This window comes from Hemicordylus capensis, chromosome 6 (genome assembly GCF_027244095.1).
Source record: "Hemicordylus capensis ecotype Gifberg chromosome 6, rHemCap1.1.pri, whole genome shotgun sequence".
Taxonomy (NCBI): Eukaryota; Metazoa; Chordata; class Lepidosauria; order Squamata; family Cordylidae; genus Hemicordylus; species Hemicordylus capensis.
In genome coordinates this window covers 136976529-137003962 of record NC_069662.1, presented here as the reverse complement: position 1 = coordinate 137003962, position 27434 = coordinate 136976529, and the positions used below count along the sequence as shown (strand labels likewise).

General features: G+C 47.1%; 1 protein-coding gene across 1 annotated transcript in view; it reads left to right on the top strand.

Moving 5' to 3' along the window:
- Positions 1 to 27434, top strand: part of CUBN (cubilin) — a 231537-nt gene that overhangs the window by 23640 nt on the left and 180463 nt on the right. The window contains exons 7-13 of the mRNA XM_053264705.1: positions 7275 to 7401; positions 9050 to 9218; positions 13687 to 13818; positions 15318 to 15413; positions 19372 to 19493; positions 22438 to 22624; positions 24996 to 25114. Coding sequence (XP_053120680.1) covers positions 7275 to 7401; positions 9050 to 9218; positions 13687 to 13818; positions 15318 to 15413; positions 19372 to 19493; positions 22438 to 22624; positions 24996 to 25114 — 952 coding nt within the window. The remainder of the gene's footprint in view (positions 1 to 7274; positions 7402 to 9049; positions 9219 to 13686; positions 13819 to 15317; positions 15414 to 19371; positions 19494 to 22437; positions 22625 to 24995; positions 25115 to 27434) is intronic.

The following is a 27434-nucleotide window of genomic DNA, read 5'->3' as shown; positions in this document are numbered from 1 at the left end:
TACGGTTTAAAAACAGTTTAAAACCCTGAAAGGCCAGGCCAAACAGATAAGTCTTAAGGGCTTTCCTGAACGCCAGTAATGAACTCAGATTATGGATTTCTGCCGGGAGTGCATTTAACAGCCCAGGAGCAGCTACAGAGAAGGCCTGCCTCTGAGTCGCCACCAGACGAACCGGTGGCAACTGGAGACAGACCTCCTTAGATGACCTTAATGTGTGGTGAGGATCATGCAGAAGGTCTCTTGTATTGCACCCCTGACATTTGTTTATCATTAAATTTTTACACTGCCTTTCTTTAAAACAAACTCAAAGTGGTTTACAAAACATTTGAAACAATATAAGACTATAAAACAGTTATACAATAAAAACATTAAAATGGAATATAAAAATACAAATCTGATTAAAAATTTAAAAAACATACACAACATGACCATAAAATACAGAACAACAGCAACAAAACACCATTCATATAGGAGCTTGGGTAAAAAGCCAAGATTTCACTTGCTTTCTAAAAACTGTGATGGAGACCCCGGAGCAGACAGCATTCCAAAGTCTGGGGGCAATCACTGAGAAGGCCCTGTCCCACATTCATGACAGCCGGGCCTCCTTCATTGTCATCATGCGGAGCAGAGCCCCGTCTGATAATTTTGTCAAGTGGCAGAAACCCTTGGGAGCAAGTGGTCCCTTAGGCATCCAGGGCAAATGATTAAGGGCTTTAAAGGCCAAACCCAGCACCTTGAATTGGACCCAGAAACAAATTGGCAGCCAATGTAGCTCTTTCAAAATGTTGTAATATGATCCCAGCAGGCAGCTCCAGATAAAATCCCAGCTGCCACATTATGCACTAGCCGCAGTTTCCAAATATTCTTCAAGGGCAGCTCCATGTAGATCATGTTACAGTAATCCAGCTGTGACATGACTAAGGCATGGGTAACAATGGCCAGATCAGCCGCTGGTGTAAGAATGTAATACAGGAGGATCTCAGTATTTGTGGGGGTTCCATTCTGAGCTACTGTTGCAGATACCAAAACCATGAATATAGAGCAATCAGTCAATGGGATCGTGGGAGATAGGTTCTGAAGTGCATGGAAAATTGCTAAAAACAGGCAAAACCCACACACACACACACACACACACAAAACTCCTCAAAATAAAGTGCCCTGCTGTGCTTTGGGGGTCCCCAGCAGTACAGCAATGCTCCCCAAGACACTTAAATCTGCCATTTTTTTGGAGAGAGAGAAATCGGTTTTTACAAATATATTTTTTTATTTATATTTTATTGTTAAATTTATATACCACCTTTCATTAAAATAATCTCAAGGTGGTTCACGCAGAAAAATTAAAACAAGACTATAAAAATAGCACAATTAAAATATTAAGCTAGAATATAAAAACAGGTCAGACTAAAATGAGTTAAAATAGAAGCACAATATAACCATACAAAATACAAAGCAGCAGCAGTAAAGACAATCATATAAAATCCTGGGTAAAAAGCCAAAATTTCACACACTTTCTAAAAACTGTGATGGAGAGAGAGGAGCGAATAGCATTCCAGAGTCTGGGGGCAGCAACAGAGAAGGCCCTGTTCTTCATACACGACAGCCAAGCCTCTCTTGTTGTCAGCACACGGAGCAAAGCCCCCACAGATGGCCCCATCAAGCGGGCAACAACCCTTGGGAGCAGGCGATCCCTCAGGCATCCAGGGCCCAAACCGTTAAGGGCTTTAAAGGTCAAAACCAGCACCTTGAATTGGACCCAGTGTCGCTCTTTCAAAATGGGTGTGATGTGATCCCTGTGGGCAGCTTCAGATAAAATCATATCTGCCACATTTTGCACTAGGTGCAGTTCCTGAATATACCTCAAGGGCAGCCCCATGTAGAGCACATTACAGTAATCCAGCTGTGACGTGACTAAGGTGTGGGTAACTGTGGCCAGATCTTCTTTGAAAAGGAGCCACCAAATGGCTCCTGAACACAAAATGACGGCTGGAAATGACCTCAGGGGTCATTTCTGGCCATCTCTGATCCACAGATATGTGGATTTAACCCTTTTAAAGCCATTTCCCCCCCCACGTAAACCAAAGTCTGGTGCCAATGATCTAACTGCGGATACGTGAAACTGCGGATGCCGGATCTGTGAATAACAAGGTCCTACTTTACTGCACCCTGCTCCCCTGCAGATTCTGCACCCCTAAATACACCATCTTCTCCACTCTTTGCACCTCAGCTAGTTCCACAAGCATTTATTTCCAAAAAGCAATTTTCTCAGACTGGATTACCAAATTAGCAGCAGCACCTTTTAATCTCAGAAGTGTTAAAGCTTTGCCCCCATAATAGACCAGGGGTTCTCTCCAAGCCAGTGGGAGCTGGTTGTTGTGGGCAGGCTGGCTTGCCAGGGTGCTCACCACATAGTCATTTGCTGGTCATCCACACAGGTTGGTCATTCGACCTTGTGAATGAGCAGCTTGTGTGGCTCAAGTGAAGCCCAGGGCACTGTACTTCTTGACCGGAGGGGCACCAAAATCAAACTTCTCCTAGGGTGCTAAAAGCCCTGGGACTGGTCCTGCCTGCCTTAGACAGTTGTTTTAGACTACAACAAGATGATACATATGCAAAGTGCTTCGAACACTCGGAAGTGCTGTACAAAAATGGAGTATTATTACAAAGAACCAGGTTAATGTGCTGGTCCAGCCCAGAATGGCATCTCTACAGGGCGATTCCAGTACCCTGCGTGCTAGAATTGCTCCTGTGCTTGTATATTTCTGCTGTACATCTAATCCCATGGTACCTCATTTGAACAAGAGAAAGGATAAGCAGTAGGCCTGATGGTTAATATTTAACCATACAGCATCTGAATTAGGCATAAACCCATATCTAACAATGTAATCTTAATTACCTTGAGCTGATTGGAAAGGAGCGTCTGGCCAAACTCTTTGTTCTGGGCTAAACACAAGTCCTCTAAAGATACTGCAAGGAAAAATTTAAGAAACCTGCAAACTAGCCCTGTGTCTCTATGAAAGGAGGAGGTTGTAGTTTCTCAAATAGAAATGATTCCAGATTATTGGAAATAAGACAAGCTCTGAGTCCCAGTGAATAATAATACTTAGCCTTTGTATAGCGCTTTGGGGTGTTATTTCACCAAAGAAATATTTGTATTTCTTTGAGTATTTCATGTGGATTATCTTGCTATAATCCTCCCAATAATCCTGTAAGGCAGAGGTTCTCAAATCTGGATCCCCAGATGTTGTGGGAAAGGGGACCCAAGTTTGAGAACTCCTGCTGTAAAGTGAGTGGATATTATTATCCCCATATTCCTTTAGAGGTACAGAGGGAATGGCTTGCCTCAATCCACCTAGTGAGTTCACGGTACAGGAATGTACTGTAGGCACATGCCAAGTTGACTTGCACCAAGTCAACTAGTTCAGTATTGTACTAACTGACAGTGGCTTCTCCGAGATGTCAGGTAGGAGTCTTTCCCAGTCCTGCCTGAAGATGCCAGGGACTGAATCTGGAACCTTCTGCATGCAAAGCAGATGCTCTACCACTGAGCTACAGCCCCATCCTGTAGCTAAGGCTCTTAGCCATGATGCGAGACCAGTTAACAGTTGAGTTAACCAGCTGTCACAACTAGGGATGTGCACGAATCAATTTTTTCATTTCAATTTGTACCTAAATCGAATCACCCCTGATTTGTTTTGGGTCTGAATCTGCCCCCTCCGAATTACCCCAGATTCGATTTGTATCTGAATTTTCCGAATCTGAATCCAAATCAATTCGGGGCAAAAAAAGATGTCCTGCAGGCAAAAGAGTGGGGTGAGTGGTAGTGCCCAATAGGTGGAAGCTATCACCCAGATTTAAAAGAAATTGGGCAAAGGGGTGATTTTTAAATGATTTTTGAAGTTGGTCATTGAATCCACTCTCATTTCCTACCAGAGAATCTACTTGCAGAAGAACACCTCAGAGACAACAAAACCCAGTGCTCCATGGGATTGTCGTTTGCGGGGTGGTTGGCACCCTATGTGCACTACACCACACCCTGCTCTGGGCCACCTTGGTGCCCCCCAAGTAGAGTTATGGGGCTGATGAAATCTGCATTATTCCCTATAGGGGAAGAGCTTAAAGACACACAAACACCCCTTTCACCAATTTCTTTGAAATCTGGGTGGTAGCAGGCACCCATTGGGGCACTACCACCTGACCAACTCTTCTGTCCCCAAAACGCCTTTTCTGCCCCAAAGACATGCCAACTTCAAACATTCTTTTAAAATTACCCCTTTGCCCAATTCCTTTGAAATCTGGGTGGTAGCTTCCTTGCACTCATTGGGCAATTCCACCCACTACAACCCACTCTGGGCCACCCTGGTGCCCCCCACATGGAGTTATAAGGTTGCTGAAATCCCCGTTATTCCCTATGGGGAAAAGCTTAAAGATGTGCCACCTTCAAAAATTCTTTAAAAATCACCCCTTTGCCCAATTTCTTTGAAATTTGGTTGGTAGCTTCCACCCATTGGGCACTACTACCCAACCCACTTTGGCCACAAAATGGAGGTCCAAATCTCTGAATTTTTTTGAGTCTGAATCTGGGGTGATTTGTTTTGTACCCGAATCTGGGCAATTGAGGCTAGCGGTTATTTGTTTTGTCTACAAATCACCCAAATAATCCAGATTCAGGCACAAATCATTTTGTACCTGACTCATTTCACACGTCCCTAGTCATAACTAGAGAAAAATTTTCATCTATAAAAGGGTCCACATTTGGCTGAACAATTTGTTCCAGTTTCCCTTGGCACATCACTTCCCTGATATTTAAACCAATTCATCTGCTGTCTAGATGACCATTCTGAAAACTTCTGCTAAAGTTTAATTTGCCCAACTCCCATGCTAACCAATTGCTCCTCTGTCCAGAGGGCACACCAAATATGTTTATATTTATAAATAGGATTTAGGATGGATTGTGACAGGTTTGATACTGAACGGAGTGCATCATTTCCATACAATGTCCTCTTCCTGCCTGAGAACTCTCTTTTTAAAGTGACAGACACACTTTAGGAACTCTAAAATGGCAAAGCAGTCATCCAAGCACTCCATTATGAGCACCAGCTAGTTCATGGTACTGCCAGCACCAAATAAGCTCAGGTTCCAGATTAGCAGCTAGTGGTGTGTCCGAACCGGTCCGGCAGCCATTCCAAAGAATGGCCGAACTGCCGGACCGGTCCGGCCCTGCCTGGTTCGGGTCCGGGTGGGGGGTATGTCTTTAAGGGCGGGGAGGGCTTGCTTAGCCCTCCCGCCTCCTTGCCCCCGCCAGCGCCCGTATTGTACTGTATAGGGGCGCTGGAAACCAGCCGCCCCCCCCCCGCCGCCGCCGTGGCGAAATAACCTCTAAAACCATCCAGCCCTCCCTCCCTCCCAGCTAGGCGATCGGAGGCCCGGTCTACCCAGCGATCGGAGGCCCGGTCTACCCGGCCCTTTCCCGCCGGGTAGACCGGGCCTCCGGAGAACGGCGTGGTTTGCGGCGCGCACATGCGTGCGCGCGCAAGCCACCATTCTGCTGGAGGCCTTCCAAGCGAGAGGAGCTCTGTGCCGGAGCTCCTCTCGCTTTTTATCCAGCGACTGGGTGAGCGACTGGGTGGGTGGGTGGGTGGGTGGGCGGGCAGCTAGCTGGGAAGGAGGGAGGGCTGGATGGTTTTAGAGGTTATTTCGCCACGGCGGCGGGGGGGGGCGGCTGGTTTCCAGCGCCCCTATACAGTACAATACGGGCGCTGGCGGGGGCAAGGAGGCGGGAGGGCTAAGCAAGCCCTCCCCGCCCTAAAAACAAGGCCCCCCTTCGGTGCCGGTCCGGACTTCTCCGGACCGTGCACATCCCTATTAGCAGCTGGCCACATAATTAAAGATTGTAAGAATTGGTCCAAAGAGAACTCAGAAGTAGGGATGAGTATCTCCCAGGACAGTCATGTATCTGTGAATGTCAGCTTTAAAAAAAGAATGTTGGGAAATAAGGGGGAGAGAGGAGTAAAAAAATAAAACCAAGGGTTTGAGTCTGTTCAACAGGGTGGATTTGGGTTATAAAGGTGGTTGCCTGCTCTGAACCCTTTAGAACACAGGTGTAATTACCTCAGATCCAGAATTCCTCCCAACTGGGGGATAAAGCAAACAAATCAGGGGATGACGGAGGGTGGGAAGACTCTATGATCTGTATCTCAGGTGACACTATACTGCTGAGACCATCTCAAGGGTGTAGCTAGGGGAGAGGGGGCCCTTGTTCAGCCCTTTCCCTGGTGGCCCCTTGGAGTGAGAGAGATAATGAAGAAAATAGGGAGGGGTGGAGCTGGGGACCTGGGTTCTTTGAATGATCTGCTAGTTACACCCCTGGACCCTCCATACCACAAGAACCAGGGGAACATGAGCCAGCATCTCCATCATGATCCAACTACTACTACTATATACCCAGAATGTTGGGGGCAATATGCTAAATCATTGTAAACCGCTTAGAGAGCTCCGGCTATAAAGCGGTATATAAATGTAAGTGCTATTGCTATTGCTATGAATATTTATATACTTCTTTTCAACAAAAGTTCCCAAAGTGGTTTACATAGAGAAATGTGGGGGGGGGGGAAGATGGATCTCTGTCCCCAAAGGGCTCACAATCTAAAAAGAAACATCAGAGACACCAACAACAGCCACTGGAGGGATGCTGTGCTAGGATTGGATAGTTGCTCTCACCCTGTTCAGTAAAGAAAATAGCCACTTTTTAAAAGGCGCCTCTTTGCTCAGTTAGCAGGGGAAATCCAAGGCCTCATCCCCTGAATTGGAGGAGTCACTTGAGGACCTGCCAGTCCTAGTAGAGCCCCCTCCCAACATTGCAGGAACCAATCCTTAAGAAATCATGCAGGGCCCCTTTAAGGATCAGAGCCTTCCCTAGGAAAGGGGCAGGGCTAATTCACTCTGCCTGGGCAGCTGTCATAAAACCTGGCATCTGTTGGAGCAACATTCCTTTTATGCAGCCATGTCCAGCTTCTGTGTTCTTGCATGGAGCTAGCCAAAGTTCTGACTCATTTGCCCTTGGAGCTGTCCAAGGTTTGTGTCACTCCTGGATCCTTGCCTTGGTGGAGACCCCAACTCAGCTCTGAACAGGATAACAGCTGAATGAACAGCTGTTCATGAAAGAACAGCTGTACGTAATAAGTGCATGAAACTGGCCCATGTGGAACAGATCAAGGACAGACTATGGACAAATGAATAGGCAAATCACACGTTTATTTCAATCTTTTCTCCAAAAGCTGCACTTGTACACCAGAAACCTATGGACCCCACTGTGTGTCAAAATTTGATGACTGCCAGGGAGGATCTGCTGCTCTCTGTGAGCATGGCCTCTGTATTGACGGAAACAGAGAGCAGCCTAATCAGGTAAGCAGGACTTAGTGGTGAACAAGTAAGATTTGTGGCCCAAGCCTGGCACAGGTTTTGGAGGGGCATATTTGGCCTAATTGAAAGAAACTGGGCTTGAATTAGTAATGACTGACTTGTACCCTTGGTTTCAATGGGTTATGCAGTGCAATTCTAAGAGCACTTACCCAGAAGTGTAACCCAGTGAGCACAATGGGGCAGGCTTACTTGTAGGTAAGCGTGCATAGGATTGCAGCCTTAGACATGATTAGCTTTAGCTGGATTGGGACCTATGATTTCGCATATTTATTTTCATTTGACTCAAGGGGCACAGTTTTAGTACAATTTCTCATATTGTGCTGTATAAACAAATGACTCTTCCATTACTACTTGTACTGCATTTGTATCGTGATAAATTTCAGCAGAAATATTAATGAGCCAAACCAGCACCTTGAGGTCATCCTGTGATCGTGTGTATTGGGGAAGTCTGAATAGCCAAACTTGTTTTGCAAACAGTTCAGGGATCGCTCCTTTTGTGGCATTATCCAGAGCATTGTTTTATGGCTTGGCTCCCTATTCACAACTGGATAGAGTAAAGTGTGCCGTCGAGTTGGTGTCAACTCCTAGAGACCACAGAGCCCTGTGGTTGTCTTTGGTAAAATACAGGAGAGGTTTACCAATGCCTCCTCCCACGCAGTATGAGATGATGCCTTTCAGCATCTTCCTATATCACTGCTCCCCAGTATAGGTGTTTCCCATAGTCTGGGAAACATACCAGCGGGGATTCGAGGTGGCAACTTCTGGCTTGCTAGTCAAGTCATTTTCCTGCTGTGTCATTAGGGGGCTACAACTGGCTAGGGATAGGAATCTTCCTCCTTTCTCTCTCCTCCTCCCCACCCCCCTGATGACGGCCTTTATTACACAGCCAACTACACCATGCTTGCGAACCTATCCCCAACATCAGCTCTGTTCCATTCTTGCCTTCTGCTTCCCCTGTCCTTGCCAAATCAAAATACCAAACTGTTTGGCAGCCTGAGCTTTGGAAGCAATGAAGGCATGCAGAATAATTAAACAGAGAGAGAGAGAGAGAAAGAGAGAGAGAGAAACATCCTTCATATGGCACAATGTCTTCTAAAAAGACAGTGTTGATGCCATTGCTACCACATTTGAATTATTCAGTTATAGACCATTTGACTTGCTCTGAGTGTGTTTCCATATTTGAATGAGTTCTTTTTGTGCCTTAAGCTTTCTCTGACTATAACACAGTTTGCCAAAGAGAAAACAGTCCCAGTTTACTTGCAGATTATGGTTTGTATCCGTCTCTTTCCCTTAAAATGCAGAGCAGGCTGCACTGATTGCTTTTAACAATATTTAGGCTGATTTCATGATTGCTGGTCATTCTCTGGCTTATTCTGAGTAAATTGCAGGTTTCCCTTGCCTAATATGCTAACAATATCTCCTGCTGCTAACACACATTAAATCTCCATTGCTGGTGATGGAAAAGGCGAGGGGAAATGATGCAGTCAATGGAGTGGGACTGTGTAAAAGCAAATCACTGTGTTTGGCTTGAAATTAGAAATTGTCCCTTGGCTTATTAAGAGCAGCTCCTTGTGTTGCATTTGGAGTCATTTTCAGGATTGCCCTAATTCCTACTGTTCTGACTTGGCAGCCAAAATACAGCTGTGTCTGTGAGGCTGGCTGGATGTCTCCACCTGGGAGTCCTGCTTGCAGTGCTGATATTGATGAATGTAGCCTCCCCAAACCTCCCTGCTCACTGAATCCTCCTGTGCAGTGCTACAACACTCTGGGCTCTTATTTCTGTGGTCCTTGTCCAGCAGGTGAGTAATATTTGACGTATTCATTTTAAGATCCTGAGAGTTCCAGGTAAATCCATTTCAATGTTGGCGTCATTCATTCATTCATTCATTCATTCACCTAGCACAGGGCTGAACAACTTCAGACCTCCAGCTTTGCCTCCCACAATCCCTGCTTAGTGACCACTATGACTGGGGATGATGGGATTTGTAGTCCAAGAACACCTGGAAGGCCAAAGTTGTGCAGCTCTGATCTAGCATCATCTATGTGACTGGTGCCTTATGAGGTTCAAGAGGATAGAGCTCTGCCCCGAGGCACTTACAGGCTGAAATTCAGTACAGGGGTGACAACAGAGAAAGGGTGGGGAGCAGTTTCACTGTTCTCTCTAATTTTTTTTAATCTATGTGTGGAATGAGTTTTGTTCTGGGTGGCAGTATCAAGACAGTGTGTGTGCGCACGTGCATTCAGAATGGGGCCTTCCTGATTCAACCTGAGCGGAATCTAAAATTAACTGAGCGGACATCAAAAAACTTGTGTGTGGGGGAACCTCTAACCCTTAGAGGGAACACTGGTGGGGAGGTAGAGGCAAGGATCAAGAGGGAAGAATGCACATTCTTCACCTGGGCAGACTGTAGCACATCAGTGACTGAATGGGCTGCATCACAGGATGAATAAAGTTGGCACGATTATTCAGCTGCTTAAAGAAAGCTATGCCTGGAGAAGGCCACAGATAGACCCACCATCTACAAATGTTCCAATCTGCCACATCGTGAGGCAGTGAATTCCAAGAGTTAACTCTATTAATAAGTTAATGCTGGCTCATCTTGCACTTGTCCTTCTGTATGCTGACTCACTTTGCAGTGATTGCAGGGAAACCATTTAGTTCAAACTTGCAAATACTTTTGCAAAGTCTGCCCTCCTGCCTCCTACACCAGCCCTCCCACTTCCTCCTTTCATGCTCTAATTTCTGCTGCCTGCTAGGGGTGTGCAGAAAACCAGTTTGGGTGGTTTGGTTCAAAGTTGAACTGACCTCTAACTGGGGTGGGTAGGTTCAGTTTTGGTTTTGCTTGAAAACACCCCCCCCCCCAGTTTGGTTTGAATTTGAACCCAACTCAAACCAGTTCCACATAGGATATAATGGGGACACAAACCAACCTATCATTACCTATACAGGGCACCAAGGGGTACAACACTGTGGTGGGTGGTAGGCACCCATAGGTACCAACTACCACCCAAACTCCAAAGTAATCGGACACTCTTGTGATTTTTAATGAAGATTTTTCAAATTTTTGCATTTTCCCCATAGGGACTATCGGGGATTTGAGTCTGCCCCCTTGGGGGGTGCCTGGGCACCCCAAAGTGGGTTTGGGGGCAAGGCACATTGGGCCACCACTCCCCGCCCCCAGAAGTCCAAGTCTTGTGGGGTTCATGGATATTTAAGATTTTTATTTTTATTTTTGCCTTTTTTTCATTGAATGGATAGAGTCCATTGAGAAGATATCCAGCCTGTGTGACCTGACCTAGTGGCCTGTGTGTGAACTTGTGGGTGCTGTTTCTCAATGAAGAGAAGGCAAAAATTAAAAAAAAATCCTAAAAAAAACCCCATGGACCCCACCGGCTTGTGGCTTCCGGGGGGGGGGGAGCTAAGCCTCCTGTGCACTGGGTAAGGCATCAAGGCACCCCCCAACTTAAACCACTAGACTGATTTAGCTGGAGGAACTGCCTGCTGCGTTGGCACTGCCCCGTTGCTAGACCTGGAAGGGGAAGGGGTGGGAGAGAAAGGGCCACTTACACTGCTACTGGGTGTAGGTCGCATACACTCCTCTCTAACTCTGTCAACCAGGAGGTCCCTCCACCTAGGCAAGTTATCCACTCAAACAACATTGCCCTTGATGGTCGGGTCTCAGAGATAAGCCAGGACATACTTCTTTCTGTCACCCAACACTCCAACCAGCCTGTCAACAACCCCAGTCCTCAGCCATCCATCCAGCACACACCCCTCTGGTGTGGTCAGAGGGGTCCGAAGTTCACCCATCAGCTTTTACAGGAGAATATCTGCTGGCAGTGCCTGGCTCAGAGGAGTGGCATTGGCACACAGCGTTTTCGTTGCAAACAAGAAGGGCTCCAGTACCGACACCATCTTGGACATGAGCTTCCACTCCGAGTCAGAGAGGTCGCACACGCTCAAGGCCTTGTTCCTTGACAGGTCATTTAGGCCACCTCCTGCTCCAACAGGCGCTGGAACAAGAGGAAGGTGGAGTTCCACCAGGTATCTACATCCAAGGGGATGAGATGGTGAGGAAGGCTATGCTCACGTTGCCACTCGTGGAGCAAGTGCCTGGACTTCTCACCCTGGTGGAAGTGAGCTACAACCTTGTGGGCCTTGTCCTCAAGTTCATCCATGGCAGCAAGAGCACCCTGAAGTGGACAGCTCTGTGCCCTGGATGCCTTAGCCTCCTTGACCGAGGTGGAGCGTGTGTGCCATGCAGCGGATGTTCACACACTCCAACTCTACCACTACTGTTACATTGGAGCCATTGTCTGTCACAATAAAGCCCCAGCTGAGGTGTGGCAACCCACCTATCCACTCCTCAATTTGGCAGCAAGGGACAGCTGCCAACTCTTCCTTGATGTGCTTGCCATCCAAGTTCTCCACGTGCAGTATGGCCAACCTGAGCTGAAATGCGGTGTGGGACGCATTGGATGCAGAGGCAGCACTGGAAGTTCCCTCTCTCTCCGGGCACCACCAGTGAGCAGTCGGGCCAGGAAAGCAGCGTGCCTTCCACTCACATTGTTCCAGAGATCAGTGGAGAAATGGGTGCTAGTGCCAGGCAATGCTGCACATAGCGTGGCTGACATGAGCTCCCTGCATCTCATGTCCAGGGAGGGAACCACACTCCAGCTGCATGTGGTTCTTGAGGGGATCATGTAGCTGGGTGCGAGTGTCTGGATTATTTGATGGAAGCCGGGGTTCTCGACCGACTGAAATGGTTGATCGTCAGTGGCCATCATTTCCCCGATGAGGTGGGTGAGGAGACATGGGTTCACATGACCAGGATGCTCGTCTGGCAGCATGCCATGCTTCAAGGAAGCCTTTGCACGGCCCTTGCCAGCGCCAGTCGCACCACACTAGGTGCACTAGCGCCATCAGCAGAGGAAAAGAGAGCTAGATGACACCGCTGCATGTGTCGCCACATGGAGGTCGTCCCCAGATGCTTGACATCCTTCCCCCGACTGATTTGTGCCCTGCAATGAACACAGCAAGCAGTGGTTGGGGCATTTTGAGGGATTTCAAAATGCTACCAAACATCGCTGCTCTGCTTGGTCTCTGACATCCTGGACACTGTCTTGGGCCTTTTTGGTATTGGCAGACCTACTGGGGCCGCTGGTGGCCCACCACCATCATCCACCCCACTTCAATCCTGCGCATCAGAAGAAGTGACCGGCTAGGCTGAGGGGGCGCCTCAGTCTCAACATCAGACCCTTCCTCCTCAGAGCCAGACTGGGTCCCAGAGGACCCACCTGTGCATCATCAGGGGGAGCCCCACTGAGTGGCATGAGGAGCGGTGGCAGGCCGCAAGACAGAGGGACAGTCTAGCTGCACACCCAGTTGGCACGTCCACTCCCAGCATGGAAGCAGTTTCCCTGTCAGGAGAGCCCCTGCACTGCCAGGCTCTGCACGGGGCGGCAGCATTAGCAGTGCATCTGGACCTGGCTCAGCGGCAGCCGGCTCCTCAGATAGGAGAGCCTCCATGCTGCCACCTCACCTGGGGCAAAGAATTCACCAATGGGGACCTGTGGGACCCTGTGCCATCTTCTCTGCCCCCACCCTGGCCTCCCACACCAGCTGGGACACTCCTCCTGCCTCTGCCTGCCACCGATGCTCAGACATCTTCCCAATCCCCAGTGGCTTTTTAAAAAAAATCGTGGGGTGGGGCAATTTAAAATGCTGCCGTGGCGTGAGCTGGCTGGATGGGGTTTCTCCTCTCTCAGCTGACCAAGAGAGGAGAGAACTTGTCCAGCCAGCTTGAGCCATGGCAGCAGGTGGCCCAGCAGCAGGGAGCAGCAAGGCAGGGGCAGCGAAGGGGCTAGTTGGCTGGGAATGGGCAATTTGTGGCAGCAAGCAACTGGCGAGAGGCAAGGCAGGCAAGAAGGCTAGGGAGTGGTGGCGGCGGCAGGAGGGGAAAGGCAAAGGGTGGCAGTGCGGCCGGGGGGGGGACTAGTAAAAATAAAATTCTATGCCCTGAATACACACCCAAGTCCCTGCACACACACCCCTCCATAGAATACACACAACTGTATAATCCACAGGATATATGCATGGAAATATGGTGCTGAATTTCTCGCAAGCATGCCTGCCCCATTCACATGGTTCAGGTCAATGTCTAATTTGGCCATAGCTGCCTAATCTTCTGGAGATGCAAGAAGGAGGCATCCTGCCCTCCACCCTCCTCGCTTCTCCTTCTCTTTTTATCATCTATCTTTCCACAGGGTGGCAAGGAAATGGCTACAGCTGCCAAGATGTGAATGAGTGCGAGACAGAAAATGGAGGCTGTTCAACTGCCCCAATGGTTCAGTGTATCAACACCATGGGATCTTTCTACTGTGGTCATTGTCCACCAGGTAAATAATGGGCTGACTCTGCATTGCTCTCACTTGCAGCATATAGTTTGGTAGAGCTGAATTCCATCTTTCCTAAAAGCCATGGTGCATGGAAAGATTTCCTTTTTACCATCGAACTGCTGGTTTTATAACAGCTCCAGTTATATTTGTTAGGGAACAAGATGGAAAACCTTCCTTTAAGAGTTGCCAGGTCCCAGTATCAAGAGAGGATCCTGTACCAGCTTCTATCAGGCTCGGGGTCCAGGGAGGTGGCTCCATCTCTTACAAGCCCATAAAGGAGTTGGGACACGCCCAAAGTTTATTGTAACAGCTTGTCTGTGGGCTGTTAAAGTTGCAGCCTTCTGGGCTCGCACCTATATACCCTCCCCATACTTGGCTCCTTGCATTCACAGCTGTTCTGCAGGTTATCTTTGTGGGGAGTGCCTGCCCGAGGAATGGAGAGACAGTGACCCTTCCAACCTGGTCAACAGCCAGGTTATCTCCCTTTGCAGGGTTGCTACCAGTAGAGGGCAGCAGATGGGCATTGGCATAGTGGACAGTCACCCCCAGGTTCCTGCTGCCATCCTGGCTCCCTGGCTCCGCCTTTACCATTTCCCATGGGCCCCCTTTGTTGTTGTCTGGTATTGCCTTCTCCCATGCGTGGCAGAGGTCATCATTCAGCTCCATGATTGTTATTATAATGGTATCTGCAGCCCTTCGCATTTGCCACAGCCAAAAGGGAGTCAATGGGGAGGAAGGCTATCAGTTTTTCATCCAACATCAGGCCTTGCACATCTTGGATGCCAATGCTTGCCGAAGTGGCCAAGGTATTGCAGTGCCTGAGATGAGACCCCCAATCTGACTTGAAAGGGTAGCCATCTCCCTTTCAAAACTGACCTTTGTAGGCTTGGAAAGATGTGTGGGGAGGAATGTGGGGGATGCGTGGGGAGGAAAGGTTGGCAGCGGCCTCTTCTTCTCCCTTCATGCTTCTTGCAAACTTTGCCAATCGTGTGAGGGAGAAGCACTCCTTGCAAAGCTAACAAGGGTCAGATTGGTCCCGAGAAGCTGCTCTGATGGCGGCAGTGAAGGGCTTCTCACTGTCCTTCGAGCGCTCCAATAACCTGCCACCAGAGACAGTTGCCTCACCTTGCCTCATGAAAGGGCCACCCCTGGCTGCTGCATCCATGTTGCATCTTGGGTTGTTACCAGTCTTGCAGTCATGTGGCAGAGATCCCGGGAAGCTGTGGAAGTACAAAGTGCAACCGTTCATACCAGGTCATAAGACTTGGTTCTGATCACCCCAGTCTGCACTGATTTATACACCAGATTAACATAAATGGTTTGTGCTGATGTCAGTGAATTGGAGTGAGGCTTCTTGGGAGGATAAAACTGGAAGGAATGTGCCTCTGGCATAAGGACAGCTTCACTCATCACTGTTCTGTCTCATCTTATCAAACTGCACGGCACTGTCATAGGATAACAGTGCTTGCTTGGTAACTCTTTTTATTTTTCTTAATCAGGTTATGAAGGTGATGGGAAAGTGTGCACTCAGGTTGATGTTTGCTCAGTAAACAACGGAGGCTGCCACCCACTTGCTGCATGTACCAGTTTACCAGGTAATACTGCTCCTAAAACAAACAGACAAACACCCATAGAAACTTGCTTTGCGAAAGGGGTTGGAGCTGGCCTCCAGTGGGCTCTTGATGATATGCCACTTCAAAGACATTGCTAAGAAGATACAACTGGGAATTTTTACACAGCGCACGGTCATTGCTATGCACATGTGAGAAAGGACAGTGGAGAAAGCTATGCCCTTGGCTTCAGTGAGAGAGAAGGGGGTCATTTCTTCTTTGTCTGAGATGCCTGGCTCCCTCTCTGATCACAGAGCTCAGTGAGTTCCTTCTCTCTTGGCTTCCTGCTTCTTCTACTTTTTAAAATGTGGCTGTCTAGTTGTGGGAGGAGAGTTGGTTGTGCAGTGGCAAACATGAATTGTCCCCTTTGTTAAGCAAGGTTTGCCTTGGTTTGCATTTGGATGGGTGACTACATGTGAGCACTGTTGGCCGTAAGATATTCCCCTTAAGGGATGGGGCTGTAACTCAGAGGTAGAGCATATGCTGCTTGCATGCAGAAGGTTCCAGGTTCAATCCCGGGCATCTGCAGGTAGGGCTGGGAGAGACTCCTGCCTAAAACCTTGGAGAGCTGCTGCCAGTCAGTCAGTCAGTCCTTTATTACGGTCATGGACCAGTGCATAGCTAAAACATACATACTTACATGCTTACATATAAGAAAAGAGACTCAGCATAATAAAATGGACAGATTATAACACAATAGTACCAAGTTAAAATTAGAACAGTTATGGTGAACTCCAAATAGGTCTGACTGAAAACCTTATTAAGCAGAGCACCCTCCATTGCAATCATGAAACAGGAATCACAGGGGAAGGAAAGAAAAGAACAGAACATTATTAAAAACCTGAGCGGATGGTGCAAATGATATGACAATACCTTGCCATTTTGATGATTAAGTTGTCATCAGAACTGGACAATAAGTACTTCAAATAGAAGTCATCCAAGTGCCCGGAAAAACATTGCAGCAAAGGGGACACTAATCTTAAGCGGATGTCCCTATAAAAGTTACAATAAAGTATGGCATGCGCAATTGTCTCCACTTGACCAGACCCGCAAGGGCAAAGTTGAGCAGAAAAAGGGGTACCTTTAAATCTTCCCTCCATAACAGCAGATGGAAGCGCATTAAGACGGGCAAGCGTCAGAGCACGTCTAAATTTGGGGATGGTAACTAGACTTAGATAGCTAGCTGGTTTAGTGTTGAAGATTTGGTCTCCTAGAAAGATATTCTTAGGCAGAGAAGCGACTTCTTCCTGCAGTTCCATGTCCATGATACGTTGTTTAATCTCAATCCTGGCACGATCGTATCCCAATTTTATAATCTCATCCTGAGAGAAACCATAGTGAGCCAATTTGTCAGCAATTTGGGTCTGCCACTTAAATCGGAAACAATCAGTCTTAATAAGGGGGGCCAGTCCTACCCAAGAGAAGACAAATTTTAACCAAAATAATATGATAGTCCTCCAATAGCAAGTTTCCATTCTAATCATACCCACCTCTCGTCTAAGCGCAGCATTGGGCACGCATCGGGGGACTAACAATATAGATCTCAGAAATTTAGACTGCAGGGTTTCTAAAGCCATAAAGTTGCTGACAGGTCCTATTTGGGCTCCATACAGCACTTGGGAGTAGACTTTAGATACAAACAGTTTAACTGCAGCGGGGATGTAAGAAGCCCCCCTCGAGAAATGAAAAGAGGTAATAAGGTTCGTGGTTGACTGTGCCATCAGCAATGTGGATTTGAGGTGGGCATTGCGTGAACCTGATGACTGAAAAACCACTCCTAGATATTTGAAGGAGTTGACCTGTGCAATCCTGTGGCCATTGATGGACCAACAATATTGCCTAGGTCGTTTGGCAAAGACAAGAACTTTGGTTTTTCCATAATTAATCTCAATGGACTCTTGGGAGCAAAATTTTGAGAGGAGACCCAAAGCACGTCTCAAACCAATTGGGGTTTGGGACATGAGCTGCTGCCAGTCAATGTAGACATAGGACATAGACAGAGGAACATAGGAAGCTGCCATATACTGAGTCAGACCATTGGTCTACCTAGCTCAGTATTGTCTTCACAGACTGGCGGTGGCTTCTCCAAGGTTGCAGGCAGGAATCTCTCTCAGCCCTATCTTGGAGATGCTGCCTGGGAGGGAACTTGGAACCTTCTGCTCTTCCCAGAGCGGCTCCATCCCCCGAGGGGAATATCTTACAGTGCTTATACTTCTAGTCTCCCATTCAAATGCAACCAGGGCAGACCCTGCTTAGCTAAAGGGACAAGTCATGCTTGCTACCACAAGACCAGCTCTTGTGGTAAATACTGAGCTAGTATGGACCAATGGTCTGACTCAGTATGAGGCAGCTTCCTGTGTTCCTATGGCAAAGGTTTCCAACCACAGGGAGAAACTCTTCTGCATTCTGTGCTGCCCTTTGAGGACAAACTCGGTGTGGTTAGTGGATGCATTGGTGCAGGAGACATAGCCAGCTGGTGGGCTCCCTACGAGTGTATTTGCTGTAAGCGGAGAAGAGGAACCTATGAAGAAGGTGTCATGTTCACAAGCATCTGGGCTGCAAGAAAAGGGCATCCAGGCTTCACACAAACAGGCCTCAGAGGTTTGTTTAACTCCACCAAAGAGAGTTAGTTACATTCACACAACCCCCAGTAGCACTCCCTACTCACATGGAGTAAGTAAGTAAGTACATGGACACTCACCAGCACAGGCCTTCCTTGGTAACTGGCCCCTCATCTATTTCGGCGTAAGTGCTCCTACTTCCTCCTGCCCCACGCCCCACCAGATCCCGACTGAAGGTTACAGCAGACAAGCAGATCTTCAGACAAATAATTAAGATTACATTTTGCAAGGCCTACATTTCTGTAGGTTAAATGAAGCTAACAGGTTTTGCCTGGCTAAAGTACAGTGTGTCGTCAGGTCAATTTCGACTCCTGGCGCCCACAGAGTTGTCTTTGGTAGAATGGTAGTTTACCATTGCCTCCTCCCACGCAGTATGAGATGATGCCTTTCAGCATCTTCCTATATCGCTGCTGCCTGATATAAGTGTTTCCCATAGTCTGGGAAACATACCAGCGGGGATTTGAACTGGCAACCTTCTGCTTGTTAGTCAAGCATTTCCCCGCTGCACCACTTAAGGTGGTCTTGCCTGACTAACCACCCCCAAAATATTGCCTACATTGAGATTCTGGTTCTCCCCCCACCCCACCCCATTCATAGCTCTGTTATTTAAATAATTGATTACATGCACTGTTTATCTTGAGCATTTGGATTTCAAATCAGTTTTGTCCAAATAAACTGGGTTAAATTGGCTTAAATCAGTCCTGCACCTTACGTGAGTTGTAGGCCATGTCCTGCAACCCATGTCAGAAATGAACATAGGTACATAGGAAGCTGCCATATACTGAGTCAGACCACTGGTCTATCTAGCTCAGTGTTGCCTTCACAGACTGGCAGCGGCTTCTCCAAGGTTGCAGACAGGAATCTCTCTCAGCCCTATCTTGGAGATGCCAGGGAGAGAACTTGGAACCTTCTGCTCTTCCCAGAGTGGCTCCATCCCCTGAGGGGAATATCTTACAGTGCTCACACTTCTAGTCTCCCATTCATTTGTAACCAGGGCAGACCCTGCTTAGCTAAGGGGACAAGTCATTCTTGCTATCACAAGACCCGTTCTCCTCTCCAAAGCAAAACAGAAACCTTTCAGTTGATGGATGTTCATGCTGTTGCTCCTAACCTTTAGCATAAAGGAACAGCATCCGGACTAGTGAGTCATGACGAAGTACTACTGAAATCAATGAAACAAATTAGTCATGACTGAGTCCCATTAATTTCAATGGGACTTAGTTATGACAATTTTAGTCCGGATTCTGCCCAAGGTAACCAAATCATGCATAGCTTCCCTGATGAAATTCATCGTTTTGATTGTTTTGATTGCTTTTCTGCAGGCCCTTTGCCTAGCTGTGTCTGCCCAGCTGGATACACTGGGAATGGCTATGGACCAAATGGATGCCTTGCTCTGAGCAATATCTGTCAAAGTCACAACCCTTGTCTAAATGGACAGTGTCTTGTAAGTATTTGATGCTGTATTAACAACTCAGATTTTCGGTTGGTAAAAATACTTATTAAACTACTGACCCGTGATAAGATCCAGTGATGTGTTGACTCATAAGAACAGCCTTGTTGGATCAGGCCCAAGACCCATTTAGTAGTCCAGCATCCTGTTTCACACAGTGGCCCACCAGATGGACCAAGGCAAGGATTATGACAAACCTGATTCATGGGCCAGGCCCACAGACTGGGGCCTGGTACAATCTTGGGACGACCGTTCATTGTGGTTTTTGACAAAGTCTGCCCCCTAGATGGAAAATAGAGAGCATTGTTGCACTTACAGCTTTCCTGTATAAAATGTATATCACCCCTTCTTTATCCCTACCCGCCTCCCTCCCAAAAAAATGATTAGGGTAAAACTGCAGTCATTTTTGCTCAGAGGAAACGGTTAAAATTAAGATCAGGGCTAGGGTAACGATGAACAAACTGTTGTACTCTCTCCAAGCTGATACCAATGATGAAGTCACCAAAGTGGTAGCCAAATTTATTTATGGGGCGATGAGACAGACATCCCGCCACAGTCTTTTATAAGTTTGATCTTATGGTAGTTTTAGTCTTACCTGTATGTATTGTTATATTTGTTCCACTTATTGTAATTCTGAACTGCTGTGTTATTGTCACCTTTGTTTTTGTTTGGCCTATGGCTGCAATAAAAGAACTACTACTGCTCTCCATGGAGTAATCTTTGGGGGACATTCCTGCCAATTTTCATTTCCATTCCTCTGACAACACTGATAGAATTTTATAGAAGTTTTTGTCTTTTTAGAACTTTTAAGAGCGTTTAAAACACCTTTGCACATTTGGCCATGGCAGGCCTGATGGTCAGGAGGACAATAAAAGCATGATAAGGCTGAAAGTGCTACAATGCTATCATCTATTTTCCACCTCTAGGAGTGTATACCTGGCCAATTATCGCAATGAACATTCGTTCCCACAGATGCTACTGATCACCCCAGCTGGCTGATGAACTAACTTGGGTCCATTCCTAAAACTGTTGATCTCAGCTGTTTGGATAACTAAGTCATATGACTATGTGTTTTCATATGACCATATAGCACAGAGGTAAAGGGAATGAGTTGAGAAGCAGGAATCCTGGAATCCTGGATTCCAGTCCCACTTCACTGATATGGTTGTGGCTTAAACAATATATGGCTAAAATGTTTTGAATGTTAGAAGGCTTTAGAAAAGTCATTATCTCCCAGCCTTAGTCTCTTTAGATAATGTTAGGATAATTCCATGGTATCCTTCTGGATCGCCTGGGGGAACTGGGGATAGGAGGTACTGCTTTGCAGTGGTTCTGCTCCTATCTCTCAGGAAGATTCCAGATGGTGGAGCTTAGTGACAGTTCCTCTTTAAAATGGGAGCTATTATATGGAGTCCCTCAGGGTTCCATTCTATCACCAATGCTTTTTAATATTTACATGAAACCTCTGGGTGAGGTCACCAGGAGATTTGGTGCAGGGTGTTATCAGTATGCTGATGACACTAAAATCTATTTCTCTTCCTCCTCCTCAAATGGCATTCATTCCCTAAATGCCTGCCTACAGGCAGTAACGGGCTGGATGAGGGATAACAAATTGAAGCTGAATCCAAGCAAGATGGAGGTGCTCATTGTGAGGGTCGGAATTTAAGGGATGAGTTAGACCTTCCTGTGCTGGATGGGGTTACACTCCCCGAGAAGGAACAGGTATGCAGCTTGGGAGTGCTCTTGGATCCAGGCTTCACCCTGGTATCTCAGGTGGAGGCCATGGCTAGGAGCGTTTTCTATCAGCTTCGGCTGATTCGACAGCTGAGTCCATTCCTTGAAGAGAACGATCTCAAAACAGTGGTGCATCAGCTGGTAACCTCCAGGCTTGACTACTGCAATGCATTCTACGTGGGGTTGCCTTTGTAGTTCGGAAACTTCAGTTAGTTCAAAATGCAGCAGCCAGATTGATCTCTGGGGTAACCTGGAGAGACCATATTATACCTGTCTTAATACAGTTGCACTGGCTGCCAATATGTTTCCGGGCAAAATACAAAGTGCTGGTTATTACTTTTAAAGCTCTGAATGGCTTGGGTCCAAGCTACCTTAGAGAGCGCCTTCTTCAGTATGATCCCCATTGCTCATTGAGGTCATCTGGAGAGATCCGTCTCCAGTTACCACCGGTACGTCTGGTGGCGACTCGGAACCGAGCCATTTCTGTAGCTGCTCCTGGTCTATGGAATGCACTCCTGGCAGATACCTGCAGTTTAGGCTCGCTGTAGGCCTTTAAGAGAGCCCTAAAAACTTATTTGTTTGGCCTGGCCTTCCAAGGTTTGTAACGTGTTTTTTAATGTATTTTAATTGGTTTTAAATGGTTTTAATTGTTTTTGAGTTGTTTTAATATTGTTTTTAGCACTGTGTTTTGAATTGTGTGTTTTTATGTCTTTTTAAAGTTGTTGTACACCGCCCAGAGCCTTTGGATGGGGCGGTTTATAAATGTAGTAGTAGTAGTAGTAGTAGTAGTAGTAGTAGTAGTAATAATAATAATAATAATAATAATAATAATAATAAATTCTTCCAGACAGGATTTTTGTAAAGGTTACTGAGATATATTTTGAGTGTTTAGGAAAATCTATGGAAGTATCAATTTTTTATGCTTGCAGCACATTGAAATCATATGGGATTGGCTGCTGTAGCCAATGCTGAGCTAGTTCTATTCATGGGCTACCATGGGCTAAATTCAGCATTGATTTGGCTTTTGTTGTGAGTTGTGCATTAGGCTAGTTTGTAATGATGTTCTGAAAGCTGAGGTTGGACTTAATTTAGGCTACGATAGCAAGCATGTGCTCTAGAAGCCACAATCGCAGACTGGGTTATGCTAGTATGGTAGTTGATTCATGCTTGCTGAGTTTCTCTTTCATGTGGTTAATGTCTGCAGGCCACACCCTCTGGCTATAACTGTGTGTGTGATCCTGGCTGGACTGGCACCAACTGTACAGAAAACATGGATGAGTGCTCCAGCAATCCTTGTCAGCATGGGGGAAGCTGCATTGATGGGGTGAATGGCTACTTTTGTGAATGTACGAGTACTTGGACTGGATCTCAGTGTGAGACACCCCAACGAGGTAAATGAACAGCACAGCTTAAGGTGCTGGATGTGGAGATTCTAGGAGCAGAACATGGGCCTTAGGATTAAACTAAACATGCATGCAAATGCATGCTAAAGAGGTGTGCTTCTTAACAGAAGCATCTCTTCTTTCTCTCAAAACAGCCATGGTGTCAGTCCTGATGAGGATCATGGGGTAATGGGGGGTGGAAGTTAACTCTTTCCTTTCCCACAGTTTCCCCACCAAAAAATACCACCTGTGAAGTGGCTACCTTTTTTTTTTTTTTTTTTTTTGCAAATAACCACTTTGGGAGCAGATAGCCATTGGGGAGATGGATTTTCATAGGAAGATGTCATGAAGGGCAAGAGTTAACTTTCTCTTCCTTGTGTGCCAGCAGAGGCACTCTTACCCCTAAGTCCAGGGCCTCCACACACCCCTGGGCCCCCCCAAATCCTCTTTAGTCTGTCTTGGATGGTGTGGCTTGTGCTCTCAAAAACCTACGTGTTAAAAAATGATGCTTAACTTGTAGTGGGGGGCCTCCAAAGGCATTTAGGTCCAGGCTCCAAAATCACCTAAGTGCACCTCTGTGTGCCAGAGTCTTAACCAGGACCAGTCCCCCACTCCATGTGCCTGTCTAGTTTGATCCTTACTCTCTGTACCACTCTGGCAGCTTGCTAGAGCAGGTGGAAAAGGGGGCTGCTATCCTGCAGTTTGATGCACTATGGCTCCACTAATGCAGATGCTTTCACCACAGCAAGAATTAGGGCCTAGTAGGGCCCCATATGGTCTCATAAAGCTACTGACCTCTGGCTTCTTCAACTAAGCACTTTTAAACTTCCACATTAGTAGATCGCCTTTTGAAATGCCTATCTCTACATAAGGATGGGTATCATTGTCACTGTCCATTTGTGGTAGATGGAATCCGTTGCGTGTGTTCAAGCAGATTTGGTTGTACACAGGGGCGGAGCCACCATTGGGCAAACGGGTTCAAAGAACCTGGGCCGTGTCCAATCAGGGGCCGCAAGTGTGGCCCCAAACACGCCCCCCCCCGCATCTGACGTCAGACGCAGGGATGTTATTTTGGTTCCAAATGGAGCCATGCAGCCCTGTTTGCAGCCGAAATCAGCCCGCACTGCATTTGTCAGCGCAGCCATAGCGACTCTCCCTGCGCGGCCCCATTTGGAAGGGAGACCTTGCCCCTACATCTGACATCAGACGCGGGGGCACAGCTAGCGGGGTGCGTCTGATATCAGACACGGGGGGTGGGGCCAGGGGGCTGTGGTGGCAGCCGCACAAGGGCCACTGCCCGCCTGGCTCCGCTCCTGGCATAAATGAGCAGTTTTCTCCGAACCTAACAAAGAAGGCAAGAACTGTACAGTCTTTGTTACTTTTGCCAATGACTGTTACAATATATTATCTTGGACTGCTTTATGGTTGTTGTTAGGCACACTTTCCCCCTTAGGCTGTTTGGTCACTAGTGTTTCCACTGGGTTCCCTCATGATGTGTTTTAAACTGCTAGTAGTTAATTAGACTGCTATTAGTACCTGGCAGAAGGGAGCAATCCCTTCTAATGCTGCTGTTCAGTGTTTGATTCAGCAAGATATACAATGAAGCACTGAGATGGTTTTCTCTCCCTCCCAATCTTTTCTTACAAATATCTGTTCTTCACAAATATCCATTCAGTTTCACTTTAACCAAGTTATACATGTAAGGGCTGTTCTCACAATGGGACCCGTGGCTCTGGGATCTCTGTGTGCTCCTTATTTTTGGTCACCTGTCAGCAAAAACCTAGGTGGAAGGAGGGGAAAATGGGCACAGGCTCCGATAGCACCGTCCCATCCAGCACTTTAACTCAGCATATTATCGAATCACCTTAATATTGTAGTTAATATTGTAATATTCTGGATGTAGCCAGAATATCTTAAGTGGCACAGCGTGGAAATGCTTGACTAACAAGCATAAGGTTGCCGGTTTGAATCCCTGCTGGTAACACCTATATCAGGCAGCAGCGATATAGGAAGATGCTGAAAAGCATCATCTCATACTGCACGGGAGGAGGCAATGATAAAACCCTTCTATATTCTACCAAAGAAAACCACAGGGCTCTGTGGGTGCCAGGAGTCAAAATCAACTTGACAGCACACTCTACTTTACTTATTATTGAGGGTAGAGGGAATGTAGGAGCCTGCACTTACTTCCCACATAGTCATTTCCCCCTCCCCCTACTTAGGTTTTTGTTGACAGACGACCAAAAATTGGGTGAGTGCACAGCTCCTGAAGCTCAGTAGGAACTGACTTACCAGTTGACTATCGTGAGAACCATCCTATAGTGTTTAGGCATAATTCACTGCAGGAATTAACTTATTCCTTTCCCCCCCGCACATGTAGTTTGTGGAGGATCACTTTCAGGCCTCTCAGGCTCATTCAGCTATCCAAACAACCCGGGTGCTGAGCAGTATGCTCCACAAGTCAGCTGTGCTTGGGTTATCCGGACCCGTTTCAACAAGGTAAGAGGGGACTGATCTGGTAATGTAAGTAAATACTCAAAACAGCAATATTACTCATTCCTATGGACACATTTAAAGAATGAGCTTCTTTGGGGTAGGGATGGGGATGTAGCCAGAATATCTTGAATGGCCCATAAATTGAGGTGAACAGTAAAGCCATCTAGGATTCATTTCACTTCTTTATTTTTATCTTTGTGGGCATCTAAATTGTTACTGATAGACTGCTAGCAGTCCCCTGACTGCCTTAGAAATGTGAACCAATTCCAGTGGACTGAGTATTAAATTTAGACTGGGAGACCGGATCCATTCTGGATCTCAGCTTGGCCACAAAGGACCGATTAGAGCATTGGCCCTCCTGCAGATGTTGGCCGCCAACTCCCATAATCCCTGGCTATTGGCCACTATGTCTGGGGATTATGGGAGCTGTAGTCCAAAAACAGGGGCAATCCAAAAACAGCTGTAGTCCAAAATACCTGGCTATTGGCCATTGTGGCTGGGGATTATGGGAGCTGTAGTCCAAAAACAGGGGGCAAAGTTGAGCAGGCCTGGATTAGAGGAATTGTCTAATGGAATTTGAATTCTTTTTCCCATGTGGTAAAGTTGCGAAATGATTTACTTCACCATGTTTACAGATCGGGATCAGATGAGTATTTGTGAGGCAGAACTCAACATTCAGACTTCCCCCTTTGAAGGGACTGGCTCCAATTTGAGTCAGGTCCAGTCTCAAAGTAGTTCTCACACCATTCCTCCACCACGTCCTGTCATCCTCTCCCCAAAGCCCAAAAATCCTTTCCTTGGAGAAGGTGGAAGGGGTAAGAGGTGTTAGAGGGTTCCCACATAGTCAGGAAACGAGCTCAGTTGCAAATGTTGGGCACAGTGGTGCATAGGGTATTAGAACATCCCCCCCTCCGCATGCTGGTAGCACTCCTAAACCATGAGGCACCACTGGGGGATGGGCAGGAAGTGGTGGTGGGCTGGAGGAGCACACTGCTGGGAGGAAAAACTCTGTCAGCAGGTGAGCAGCAGCCCCAGGGAGGAGCAAGGCAGCCCCAGAGGTAGGGTCACATGGTTTCTTGGAACCCGAGAGCCCTATTACAGCTCCGCCCCCAGTTGGGCACAGAGTCATTTGAAGCTGGGGATCATGAGGCTTTACTTCAAATCTTATGATCCCTGGTGGCAAATGGTATTATATTTACCGCTGAGGAGAGGCCCTGCAGGATCACTTCTAAAAGGTGGCCTAAAATGATTGCTTTGACCTTGGGAAGGGGAGGCAAGGACTAGCAAGGAAGTAGGTGTGGCACTTCAACTGGGCTTCGTGTTTCTCTCGAACCCTTGATAAAATCCTTCAAGGTTTTTTGAGAGTCCAGGTAGAACTGTCAGAATTACCCAGTTTATTGTCAAGGTTTGCTGGGGGAGCATTCACTTACCTAACCCAAGATTCTGGTTTCTTTTCCATGTAGTGAGTTTGCCTTGTAACAGATCAGCTCACTTTTCAGTGATTTGCAGCACCGTGGTCAATTAGCTATGGAAAGCAATCAATCCCTTCATTGTGTGGCATCTTCCATGAGCAGAATTTCCTTTTCCCCAGGATATCCTGTCCTTGGGAGTTGTCACGGTGTCTTCCACCAATACTCTTATTTTATGCTACACTGCACATGTGAGTTGATCAGCTTTTCTGAGAAAAGCTGTTTACATGAGAAAGTCAGCAAATATATTGGCTGAATTCGGACATAGGTGGTCCCTTCACTTTTGGTTTCCCAAGCTGTGCATCCGAATTGGCGAAACCAGAGTTAAGGTTGAGCAGGGACCCATGGTTTCCCTTCCCAAACTGCACTCTGAACCACTTTGGTCAGAGTGGAGTTTCGCCACCCTTACTCCCAGTTCTGTGGCACCAGCATTACATCCAAATGCTGGTACCACAGCTTTGGCTCCACAGAACTGGAGGGAGAATGCTTCTCCCTCCCTCCGGCCTGATTGACTGTGTGGGCTGTCCTTCTGTCAAGAAGGAAGCCTGCACAGCCAACTCCCACCCTCTCTGCACTCTTGCTGACTGCGGAGAGGCAATTTTCCTGAACATCCAAAAGTGGGCCTGAGAGCAGGGGAGGCAGGTGCAGAACTGCGGGTCCGGTTCTGCATTACGTCTGAAGTGGCTGTGAGACATTATTCCCCCATGTCTGAAGTGGCTGTAAGATAATATGGCTTGCCCAAAGCTAATTAAAAAACTTGTAGTGAAGGTAAAATTTGATCCTAAGACTCTCAAGCCTAACACTCTAACAGCTAGCTCAGGAGTTCTCAAACCTGGGTCTCCAGATGTTGTTGG